A 13,438-nucleotide genomic window follows, 5' to 3' on the forward strand; every position below is an offset into this window, starting at 1 on the left:
ATTTTTTAAAATATTTCACAATCTGATCCCAACCAACATCTCCAGTCTCAACAATAAATACTTGCTGAGTTAAAGAGCATGCCTAAAAACAGAGGTAGAAAATAAGGCCTCAGTAATTAATCCAATAGTACCAGTCACATGCCAGGTATTAATCTACATACCGAAGATAGTGCAATAAACCAAACAAACATGACTTCGGTTACCTAGTTTGTCAGCCTGCAAAGCGGGTGGGTGGTCACTGGTTCAATTCCCCATCGAGGCACATGCCTGTGTTGCAGGCTGGGTCCCTGGTGGAGGGGGTGCATGGGGGGCAACCACACATTGATGTTTCTCTCCCTCTTTCTCCCTCCCTTCCCCTCTAAAAATAAATAAGTAAAATCTTTAAAAAAATTAAACAGATTATTTACGTGTGTATAGGTTACTATAAGATAAACACACTGAAAGTTGTTACGAGTAACAGCAAAAAAATTTGACAGCAAAGATGAGGGCACAAAAGTAAAAGCAGAAACAGAGGTAATACAGCAACCAGACGCATACACCAAAGGGACAGGCAGCTCTGCATACTTTAATCAATGAAGCCGCTAAAAGCTTAATGACTGACTTGAGTATATGTCAGAACATAAATTAGTTTTTTTCCACCATACTGGATCAACTTTATAGTCCACATACTTTGTCTAAGTCTAGGTTTTGTGAAATATAACTGACATTCAAACTAAGAAAATATAACATTAGTGAAATTAAAGAAGGAAATACCCACAACCTGGAAGTTTATACAAAAAAACAGTCCCCAATCTTTTTTCCAAGAATAACTATAGGAAAAAGTTACTATATTTCACTTCATAATGCATTCTGGGTTCTTTTTTAAAATCTGGCTCTACTAGTATGTCTATCCAGTTGATTATGTATTCTGTATTTTCCAAACTTTATTTTTAAAGACAAAGACCCTTGGTTTTGTTTGTTTGTTTGGTTTCAATTTACATAAACCCATCACTGAAAACAGCAGAACCACACCTACTAAAGAAAGGGCAGCAACACAGAACCCCCTACTTGTCCTACCTCTTCTCGTCTACATCGGTGATTCCAAGGTGTCTACCGAAAATTCTAGCCTTCCAACCAACGAGCAGACTAACAATCACTGAGTTGATATCAGAAGTCAAAGTCATTAACATTATAAATGCAGAAGAATGATAAAATTAGAAACTCACCACTTCACAAACACCACTGTTAACAACTGATTCTACAAGCATTGCCAGTCTTGGCTAAAACCCTGAGTGAAAGGTACCAGGAATCAGGACAGACACACTGTCTCACCCCACAGACATCCTACTGACTACCAAGTGGGTAAGTAAGGTTCCTCTGCAGGGGAGACACATGGGAAACACCACCATAACCAAGTGGTCAAACTTAGCTGATGGCACCGAAACTTGGCACCTGACATCAATATCTCTTGGTGCAGTAACAAATACTTATCACCTAAAAAGTATTCTTGCTAAAATGTTCAATCCAAATCTGATCACAAGAAAAGAAATCAGACAAATAAAAATGTAGGAGAGAATTCTACAGATAAAGTAACCTGGACTCTTAAAAAAAAAAAAGCCAGTGTCATAAAAGACAAAAAAGTTAAGGGAATTGCTCTTGATTTAAGAGAATATAGACATCAAATGCAATGCATGATCCTAACTGGATCCTCAATCAAAAAGTAAAACAGCTATAAAACAACTTTTTAGAACTGGGGCAATCTAAATATGGTGAGATTATAGTATTATTAACTTTTTAGGAGTGATACTGCTATTGTGATTATACAGATGACCTTATTCTTAGGAGACACAAGCTGAAGGATCTGGCATCATCAGTATCATGATGTCTACAACTTCAAGTGGTTCAGAAAAAAAAAGGAAAAAAAGAAAAGAAAAAGTGTATATATAAACAAAGTTGGGCTAAAGTAGGTATATGGATACAAGTACATGAAACACAGAGTTTATTCTTGTAAATATACTGTATTATTTTCCATATGAACAACTGTAAACTGACTTTTGCCCCACACTGTATGTGCATACATATATCTATACCTATCTATATAGAATTATTTAGTAGAGAAAGAGTATATAAGAAAGCAAGTAAATGTTGCAAAATATCAACAAATGGTAAATGTATATAAAAGGAATGTGGGTATCTCCTTTACAATTCTTGCAACTTTTATGTTTAAATGTATTCAAAATAACAAAAGTGGAAAGAAAAGGTCATTAACATTCTCTTAGTGCAGAGGAGAGCAGTATTATATTGAATAAGAGTCACCTTGTAATTAAATATTCAAAGTATAAATCAAACATACATGTCAATTCCCTTTAACTCCAACTCTCCATTTTCAAACAGTGCTTTCTTTTTTAAAACAAGACCATCACCAAATTGTGTGTATTTCTTGGAAAAGATGATATAAAAGGCTGCTTGAACTCAATTCAACTACTTAGTAGGAAGAACAAAAAGCAGATTAAGATTATTTCAGGTAACGACTACACTGGAAGATTTGGAAGAATATCTGTCTGTCTTTCCTCATATAGTTGATAACAAAGACAGGGGAAATCAGACCACATTCAGGTAAAGCACCTTATATGAGGTGATCATCTTACCTCCTAAAGCCTAGAATTAGGCTGCCTCGCAAAGAAGTAAACGAGAAAGGCAATGTATTTGATTCCACTGCAAAAGAAAACAGTCATTGTTAAATCTCAGCCCAAAACCAAAAACTTAAATTATCATCTTATTTGGAAACACATTTATACCAATACCTTTTCATTCTCATTCTAAAATTTTTATCCTTAAAACGGAAATGCTTTCATATAACATTAACAAGATAACGTGGTAATATATATTTGCAGTGTAAACTATCCTCTGAAAACACTTTGTTTTCATGAATACGTACAACTAACAAATTTACAGATATTCTTTCACATAAATGGCCCTAACTAACCTACCGGCATGCTCGGAGGCAGCCTGGCACACACGCCGAGGCTGTGTAGTGCGCACAGCGCGGCCCTGCCAACGGAGAGCCTGTGACTACGCTGTGATGTCTCTGCCTTTAAAGACAGCAGACAGGGAAACATTCTTGTCTGGGGGCTGGTGTGGGTTCTGTTAAAACCACTCACACTTTCTCATCCTGTTTTCCACTATGATCAGTGAAAAGCATGCATGTAAGAGTGACAACCTAAAGTCATAATAAAACAGGTCTTTACCTCTCTCATGTAACTGATTTATACTGCTCTTTCACTTTTCTGAGCATCTGTTTGCTCTACTACTCGTTTTATCACTGAACAGTCTACCTAACCTTGTGCATTTCATTGCTGATACCGTAAGTCTGACCAGCCTTAGTATTAGAATCAGACCTCAACTAGCAAGGGATGGAATCACAGTAAGCATCTCCTGAATCTGTTTTCTCTGACACTGTATTTTCCCTGTCACTGTGCCACATTATTAAGTAATTGATTTATTCTTTTCTGTATACATGCAATTTAGCTACTGAATAGTATAAGATGGGTTGAATTGTAGAGGAACTCATAAGTGGAAGTGAATTCTGAAGACAATAAATATAGTTTAGATAAAGATTAACATACTAGGTTGACTAAAAAAAAACTCATGGATAAAGTTACATTAGATTTTAATATTATTTGCTCATTTCCCCTAAGTATGAATAAAAATTTAGCCCACACATAAGGAGAATTGTTTTAGATCACCTGTTACATCCATCAAACAGGTAGCCTAAGTCTCATGGTTTTATACTGCATTTGAAAATCTAAATCATTTAAAAAATGACCTGTATTTCATCACTCAAGGAATTAAAGTAAATGTCTTTCAGCAACCTTTAAGTTACCAGATCAAATTAATTTTCCATGCCTCCAAACACAAATGGGGAAATATTTCCTACTACTCCACAAACTCTCTTGTCTACCACATGCCATTCCCTGTGATGTGGTAACCAAAAAGTGCAGACCCAGGAGCTACCTATAGCGAATACCGGCAATTACAGAACCAACGGCTCTCCAAACACCTCTAAATCAAAAGGGGAGGGGAGGCACTGATGAGCGAACTGAAATACTCTAGTCTTAAAGCTCCTGAAATTGTTTTTCAAATTTAATAAACAACTCTGGAAATTTGTTTTTATACTATTCAAATTAGTATTTTACAGAATATTGTCACATTTTATTCATTAAAAAAGGGACCAGAAACATCCCAGCAAGTTGAAGGATGCTGACAAAAAGCATCTGGTTTCCTTAGCAACAAACAAGCCTGAAAAACCAGGAGGCTGACAATGAAGTGGAAAGGGTGGCATGATAACAAGGATGGCAGCTCTCATGTGTGCGTCCTGTGTGCCCAGACTCCTCTGCTAATGCTGCTGTTTCCGTCGTGTCACACGGGAAATCTGTACATCGTACAGAGTGGGAGGCAAAATCAATACACTCAGCAGCCAGCATTAATACACAACATTCAACTCAAATAACTGCACCTCCAACAGTCCCCAGTCTTTACACTGAACATTTTGCCTTTTCCTTACAATACTATGAACTCTTTTAAATAACAAATACACAGGTTAATATATTCCAATAATCTGGATTTTACAAAACTTCAACCTATAAAATTGAATATCCATTAATTAGAACTTAACTTTTAATATTTCAGGGGTTAGAAATTGAACTTTGTGTTTTGTTTTTAAATGATATCTTTTCCACATGATCTGATCATAAAAATGCCCCAAAATGAAGATCTTAAGAAATGTCCTATTTATTAAAATGCAGTATGGTGAAAAGCATGAAGTTAAAATTAGGAAGTCTTGGTTCTAGTTAAATCACTAACTCTGGGCAAATCATGTAACTTCACTATGCCTTTCTTCATCTATCAATGGGGGCAATTTTTAGTAAAAATTCACTGTGTTTTTGTTAATAAGCACTGGCTGTATGTAACTTATAGCTAAAGCAAGAGTTGGTTTAGAAAACACTTTCAGAAACAGTATCTCATGATTTTCACAACTTCCACAAGGTAAATTAATAGATACTATCCAATAATCAGTGGCTTAATTGTAAACAAAACCCAAGTCTTCTGGGTCCCCAGTCTTACCTATCACCATGTTATCTCCAAGGTCCTTTAACTTTCAAACTACATCCAAATTATCCACAAGTTCAAATCATACACTGTCTTATCAGTCTGACTTAAAACAAGACATTTAAAAACTTCCTTGCTTTCAAGGAAGTTACCTTGAACTACAGTGAGGTAGGCAATGAGGCCATGAATTACCCTGTATGCTTTCAATAGTAACTGAAATCAGTCCTATCAAGTTCACTGCCAGTGCTGCATACTTACAAAATGATAAAACATGGTCCAAGTTCCCATTTACTGCTTCACTTTTCAATTCAGCTTGAGAAAACACATTACTTTCAAGTAGACATCCATTTTCCTGGGGGAAAAGCACATTTCAATAACATGCCTCAGCTAAAAACATTTCAATATGCTATTCAAATTTCCTGTTTTCCCATTTCTTTATATTACCATATTCTGATAATCCTTCATTTTCTAGAACAATATGTAAACTCAATAACTGAACTTTAGCATGGGCTCTAACATTTCAAATTAAATGCTTATCTTCAAACTCAGATAATTTATTACCCTTATAGTGCCTTCCTTCTAGAAAGAAATTACTATTGATGAACTAGAACAATTCTCTAATTTAAAACAAGAGAAAAACGAATGCACTGATCTAAAATGACATTGTGGGGCATACAGTAAGGTAAAAGTCGAATTTAGTTTCTCTCCAAATGGTTAATCATTATTCCCAACAGCATCATTTGTTTACAAATTTAAGTACATGACCCTAAATGAGCTCAAACACATTTACTGGGTCACTGTATAACAGCACAATATTAATAATTACTCAGTAATAATAAGCAAGGAATAAAAATAAATTATGGTATATCCACACAATAAAACAACATGCAAACATTAAAAAATAATTGGAGTTACATGCTGGAATGACTGTAATGGAAAAGTGCCATGTGAAAAAAAGATTTAGAGAGATAAGAATATGTGGGAAATTACCTTTTCAATATATTTTTGAACAGTAAATTATGTATAGCACAGGCTCAAAATACTCTGCTGATTACCGTATTTTGCCATGTAATAATGTGCTGTGTATAACGTACACCCACGTTTTTGTGTGCATTACATGGGATTATGTAATCCTTATACCCATGTATCATGCTCACCCTTATTTTTCCCTCAAAATTCTGGGCAAAAAGTGTACAGTATACACAGCAGAATATGGTTGTCAGGGAAGAGTGGAAAAGACAATCAAGACATAAATTCTACATTTCAGAGGGTTGTAATTACGTAATTATTTCAATAAAAAGAAAACAATCTCATAGCAGAAAAGTCAAGGTATTATGTGACTAAGACTAAGCATGTAAAGAACACATTTTGAACACAGTATTTCTCATTAAAGTATCTGGTGCTTTTTCACGTCACTCCTAATTGCATACAGCACAGTTCTGAAAATGGAGAGAGCAGGAAGTGCAGCCCTTGCTGAGCCAGTGTACTTTGTACCAAGTCAATTTCTCCATATGCTCCTTCACAAATGCCTTCCCCATTCTCATGGGGACAGAAATATGGGGTAGGAAAATAATGGTTTAGAGTAAAAAGTTTAAAAAAAGATTAATTAAAAATAAATAAATAAAATCTTTAAAAAAAAAAAAAAAAAGCCCTGGCTGGTGTAGCTCAGTGGATTGAGCGCGGGCTGGGAACCAAAGTGTCCCAGGTTCGATTCCCATCCAGGGTACATTCCTGGGTTGCAGGCCATAACCCCCAGCAACCGCACATTGATGTTTCTCTCTCTCTCTCTCTCCCCCTCCCTCCCTTCCCTCTCTAAAAATAAATAAATAAAATCTTTAAAAAAAAAAAAAGATTAATTAAAAAAACAGAATAGTAAATACACTGAGTGTATTATGAAAATTCACATAGAAGTGGAAAGCAATATTCACAAAGTGAGAATTACAGCTGCACTGTAGTGTGGGATTAAAGAGCAAATACTGTCTTATTTAATATTTTCTGGTATTAGCATGCTGTCTTTCAACACACAAAAATGCTGCTTTACTTTCAAGGTTTTTTCAAGTTTAGCCACTACAGATTTTATACTAACCAGTATTTTTACTAAACTTTAGAAAATTGTATACAAACATGACCATCTTTAGTGCTCAGCTTAGGACTTTTTCTTTTCCTTTTGGTTGCACAAAACATCAGGGAGGAAAGATATTCTCTTCAAGTATGAAATTAAAATCCATTTGTACTCACCTGCAAAACAGCACGAGCTGACTTTATACTATCAAAGGATGGAAACACGTAATTTATGTATGTCTCCTGGTTAGGGTTTACTCCCATTTCATGCATTCCTTTGAGGACTTCCACTATACCTGTAAGATAAAATGTAAAGGCATGGAGATGAAGAATTTGGAATAAATTAACAAAAGATCAAAAAGTTTAGATGATTTGCTTTCTGAATCATAATGAAGAATACTCAGCACTTTGTCTAAAAAAGCAATAAAGCAACAGAACTAGGAAATAAGAAAAATTCTGTAATATAGAAATGATGATAATAAACCTCCATACTTACCTCTCAGGGCAGTCATAAAAATTAAAGAAAAAAATGTGTGAAATCCTAAAACTATTAAATAAATGTTAATAGTAACCATAATGATTAATTTTTTACCTGTTTTAAAATACTCTAAGAATTTAAAATTTTTCTTTAAATATGTAGAATAAATGCAGCATAAGGTAACTATATATTCAATTTTCTAATGTCTGAAAATGGCCAATAAATTGATAATTCTCATTTTTGTATAAAACACTTCACCCAATCACATATGCATCAAATACTTTTTATTCTCTTAATTCTTCATTTTTCTAACAATGTTTATCAGGGGAGGAGTATATTCTGCTTACTTAGATGATCTGTGTTACTAGCACTTACAACTTACATATTTTTTTTTAACTGAAACTAAAGCACATTTAAGAAAATCTGGTTCACATCTTCCCTCAGATAAGTTCAGTCACTCCCTCAGCCATTCTGAGGGATCATACTAAAGACATTTACTTCACTAATATCATCAAATGGGCCCTGATTGGTGTGGATCAGTAGGTTGGGCATCAACCTGCAAAGCAAAAGGTCACTGGTTCAATTCCTGGTCAGGGCACCTGTGTGGGTTGCAAGTTCAGTCCCCAGTCAGGTCTCCTAAGAGGCAACCAATCGATGTTTCCCTTTCACATTCATGTTTCTCACCTTCTCTCCCTCCCTTTCCCTCTCTCTAAAAATAAATTTTAAACACCAATCCAAAAGAACCTATGCACCCTAATGTTCATAGCAGCATAATTTACAATAGTCAAGTGCTGGAAGCAACTTAAATGCCCATCAGTAAATGAATGGATCAAAAAACTATGGTACATTTACACAATGGAATTCCATGCAGCACAAAGAAAGAAGGAGCTCCTACACTTTGCTATAGCATGGATGGAATTGGAGAGCATTATGCTAAGCAAAAATAAGCCAGGCGGTGAAAGACAAATACCATATGATCTCACCTTTAACAGGAATATAATCAACAAAATGAACATGCAAGCAAAATATAACTAAAGACACTGAAATTGAGAACAGGCTGACAGTGACCAGAGGGGTTAGGGGAGGGGATTATAGGGGAAAAGGGTGAATGGTTTGCAGGAACTATTATAAAGGATGCATGGACAATAACAAGGAGGGGGGGTGGACACGGGGGAGGGAGGTGGGGAGGGCTGGGGTGTTGGGGGGAAAAAGGGCAGAAAACTGTACTTGAACAATAAAAAATAAAAATAAATTTAAAAAATATTTAAAAAGTAGTAATACAGTGATAAGAGAGAAACACATCAATAAGAAAAAGGGTGACTCATCTGACATATTTACATACATCCTCCTAAAAAATAAAATTCATATTTAAAAAAGGATTAAAATAATCATATATTAACTTAGATATACAGGGATCCCGAATCTCTTGGAACTTAAAAATACTAAATTAAGACTAAATAACCTAATAAAAATATTTCAAATGCAGTCATAAGCAGTTTTAGGAATCTACAGAAAAGTATCCATTCAAAAATTTTATAAGAATTGAAATAATTCAAACTTTTGGGAAAGATATATTATTTTAACTGAGCAACTTTCACCAACTATGAGCATTTATGCTACACAATTTTAGATTCTAATAAGAGCACCCACTTTATTAGAAGCCAATTTCTTACTTTTCAAAAAGCATTCTCTGTTCAAATACTTCATTCAACTACCATTTAGGCTTTCATATTGACCCTTCCTATATTCTTATTTTTATGTTGTCTGAATATTCCAGAGATGTAGACAGATCCTCAGTCATTCTGGGTAATTTCCTCTCATTCAGACTAACTTGCTAAAATTCTAAGTGGTGACTTTTCTATTTGTGCCCCAGAGAAATAAACTAGTAAGGTAAGCCACGAGGAAGTCATTATAAGAGTCTTTCTCACCAGTTGGTGATGGTTAAATTTGCAGCCAGAAAAATTCTAGGATTCAATAAAAATTGGATCAGCCTATTGTTGAAAACTCTTGGTTCAGTTTGATGTGACCACTAAATACCTTCATTTGATATCCTGAAGGGTTTTAGTTACTCCATAGGAAACACTCCACCACATCCTTTATCACTGCAGCCATTATTTTATTGTTATCTCTACCAGTTTATATGTGACCTTTCCTGGACAAAGAACGAGTTCACTGCATTAATAAAAACGTTACTTGCTTATCTTACACTCAAGAAACTATATAAAATACATACAGACATTTCCCTGTTACATGAAGGAAGATCGTAGATTATTACTTTGCTGTATTTCTGGACCTCCTGCAAAGAAGACTAGTTTTTAAAAACTGTAAAACAATCGACAATATACCTCAAGCTATCTTTCTCAGCTCTTCTATTTTTCCAAATAAAACCTTCATTGATTCTGGGAGAAGTTGGGGGAATGGGTGAAAAAGGTGAACAGGATTAAGAAGTACAAATTGCGGATTTAAAAATAGTCAAGGGATGTAAAGTACAGCACAGGGGACACAGTCAGTAACACTGTAATAAATACACATGGAGTCAGATGGGTACTGGATTTGGTGATACGATCACTTCTTAAGATATGTAAATGTCTAAACGCTATGTTGTACACCTGAAACTAATACAATATTACATGCCAAATGTAGTTGGAAGATAAATTAATTTTTTTTAAACTTTCATTGACTAAAAAAATTGGTAACACTTTTTAAAATGTCCCTAATGCAAAAATCAGTACCTAATTTTTAACAAACAGCTAAAAATTTTTCATACAATAAATTCAGCATAATACTTGCAAATGTCTAGTATGAGGGTGCTATGGTATTAGAAAACAGTATCTAAAAGAGGAGGACAGAGATCCTCACATCTAACCCCACCACTACTGACGGCTAGATGTGGAATTTAAAGTCAGTCACTACCCTCTGCAGCTCTCAGCTCCTTCATCAATATAAAGTGAGTTTTCAACAAGGCATCTCGAAATCTGAATTCTAACATTCTAAGAAAAGACAGATTCAAGATAAAGCCCACTTTTCTACCAGTCTGAGCTACAACTATAGAAAAAAATCACACGAATTCTTTTGTGTGTGGTAAGTAGATAAAATGTGGTAACCGATTCAACTCTAGACACAGTGCTGAGGTTGAGGAAAGCAAATTTACCTGACAGAGAAACAAACATGTAAACAGGGGTCCCCAAAACTATATTTGTATCTGTGTCAAGGTGGACAACACTAAAATACCCAAATATTTTCATGGAATGATGTAAACTTTCTGGGGCTCAAGAATATAGTTTAAAGGTTACTTCTTCAAGCTTTCAGCACTGGAGGATATGCAAAGAGTTAATCAACTGGCATATTGTTTTCCAAAGATTTCTCTAAAAAGGGTTTAGAGACTTTTATAGCCAGAAACAATTAGGGAATACTTCTTTCACTATTTCCTTTAAGCCAGAAGACAGCTATATATTTAAAATAAAATTGCAATATGAAAGTCTGCTAAAAGCACTTTTTTGTTGTTTGTGCATTCTGTTTGTCACCCAGTGTCATACTAACAACTCTGCATCTCATTCTAAAGCACATTATACTTCGACATAAAATGAAAAAGACCATTTTTTGTTTCCCCAAGGGGGAAGTACTTCTGTTAAAAGCATCTTTTTATGATACTAGTCTTTCTGAATTACCAATAATGCAAACCAAAGAATTAGATACTGTACTCTAAAACTTAATATTTGTTCAATTCTTATTCATATCCTATAGACATCCCATGTGTACAAGGGAAAAGTATGCTAAATGCTTAAACGTACTTAAGAACCTGAAAGAGTGAGCATTTCTGTCCTTCAATCAGCAGGCTGTCAGGTCATGAGCACTCATTTCGCAGTAAAAGTTTCTCTCTCCTTCCTATTGTTGTAAGTCGGCTCAGTTAGGGAGAAACAGACTGGTCCATCAGGAAAACAGCCAGATTATGTATAACTTTACTTTTAATAACACTAGGCTAACTAATTTCAAGTGCTATACGTAAAATCTTAAACTATAGACCTCTAGGAAACCATAAAAAATGAACTATTTAAAACTACATTCACAAGTTTGAATATGAAGATCAGCGGTGAATTAAGAAATAAAATTAATGTAATTAAGATGAAAGAAGTCCATTACACTTACATTTTTAAAAAGCTTACATAATACTTTACCATAATTTAAATCAACTCTTATTTTCTCAGAAGATTTGATACTCAGGAATAAGCATACCTTCCCAAAGAATTCAATTAAATGTGTGTAGAAACTGGTGCACCAGATCTCTGAACCATCACAAATCAGTAAAAGGCAAAACCTAACCTTGAACATTTTTCTGCTTCAGATGTCCAGCTAGCAAGGGCCAGAAGTAATGAATTCTGATAGGAAAACCTTCTTCCTTCAGAGCCTTCATCAGAGCTTTTGCCAAATCTGAAAGAGAGATCATGAAATATTACAAAGCTACCTCACAAAAAACTTATTTATGTTGTTTTTAATTATGAGAGTGTAGTACCGGTTTTACTGGCTGCTAAAGCACACTGGAGTGTGAACTGCAGAGGAGATGTGTGCAACTGGGCTTCCTTCAACCTCTTGCAGTAATCTTTCAGCTTCTCTGCAGGCTAGGGAAGAGATAAAAAGGACACATCAGCTAGATCTACAAATATCCTCCTACCCTTTCATCTTCTGCAAATATTCTAACACTATTGGGTTAAAAAATCTGAACTTCCCATCCTCTTCTACCCAGTCATCTCACGACACAAAAACAAAGTTTTCATTATAATTGCTCTAATAATCTCATTAATAGATTCTTATACTTTTAAAAAATTTATTTTGCACTGGCTGGATTACTCAAGTTGGTTGGAACATTATCCCATACACCAAAAGGCTGCAGGTTTGATTCCTAGTCAGGGCACATACCTAGGCTGTGGGTTTCAGTCTTGGTTGGGGCACCTACTAGAATCAACCGATTGATGTTTCTCTTTCACATCAAAGTCTATCTGTCTTTCTGTCTCTTTCTCCCCGCACCCCCTCCCTTCTTCTCTCTTTAACATCAGTAACATATCGTCAGGAGAGGATTAAAAAAAATCTTATTTCACTACCTATTACACCATCTACAAGGTAAAAATGGACAGGATACCGTATTCATAGTCACACAGTGCCGTAAAAAGAAACTGCCAAAGTCGCTCAGACCATCTTCCTTTGATACAGGACATGCTAATAAAACTTGAAATGCTGTATCTTCCAATTTTTCAGTGACTAAAAGCAAAATAAGGTTCATTGCATCTGGGAAGAAAACAAAGATGTCTTTTGTTACCAACTGAATAATAGTTTCACATTGCAACCAATAAGAAAGCCAAACTTATGAACTACAAACACCAAAAGGATACAATAATATTCTGAATAACAATGAAGCACTTCCAAATCAAAACATTCCCATGTATTCATTAACACAAGTTTTTCAGTTTATTAAGCTGCCTTTAAGAGTCTTATGTTCATCTACCACAACCCCTATTGTTAGAGAATGCTGTATTCATCATGTAAAAATAGTAATTCAGTTTATCAGAAAAATCATGAAAGTAAAAAATTTTAAACTACCTGGAATATATCTTCTTTCATATGTAATTTTGTCCAAAATTTCTGAGACATATTGAGGATATCCAGCTTTACTGAAGCTGAAGATAATTTGCAATAAATCACGATCCATAAGGTAAAGATCAGACTTCTCCACCTTCTCCAGGGTCTATAGACAATTCCAGAAATTAGAAATACAAGTTAGAAACCAGTATTAAAACACCAACATTTTGTTTTAAAACT

At 34.9% G+C, this 13,438-nt stretch overlaps 1 protein-coding gene across 2 annotated transcripts in view; it reads right to left on the reverse strand.

Moving 5' to 3' along the window:
- Positions 1-13,438, reverse strand: part of LRPPRC (leucine rich pentatricopeptide repeat containing) — a 104,439-nt gene that overhangs the window by 71,292 nt on the left and 19,709 nt on the right. For both annotated transcript variants that reach the window (XM_036027912.1, XM_036027913.1), the window contains exons 8-14: positions 13,220-13,364; positions 12,762-12,907; positions 12,138-12,243; positions 11,948-12,055; positions 7,327-7,445; positions 5,347-5,440; positions 2,628-2,694 (exon numbers count right to left, since the gene is read on the reverse strand). In XM_036027912.1, coding sequence (XP_035883805.1) covers positions 2,628-2,694; positions 5,347-5,440; positions 7,327-7,445; positions 11,948-12,055; positions 12,138-12,243; positions 12,762-12,907; positions 13,220-13,364 — 785 coding nt within the window. The remainder of the gene's footprint in view (positions 1-2,627; positions 2,695-5,346; positions 5,441-7,326; positions 7,446-11,947; positions 12,056-12,137; positions 12,244-12,761; positions 12,908-13,219; positions 13,365-13,438) is intronic.

The sequence above is a fragment of the Phyllostomus discolor genome, chromosome 6 (genome assembly GCF_004126475.2).
Source record: "Phyllostomus discolor isolate MPI-MPIP mPhyDis1 chromosome 6, mPhyDis1.pri.v3, whole genome shotgun sequence".
Taxonomy (NCBI): Eukaryota; Metazoa; Chordata; class Mammalia; order Chiroptera; family Phyllostomidae; genus Phyllostomus; species Phyllostomus discolor.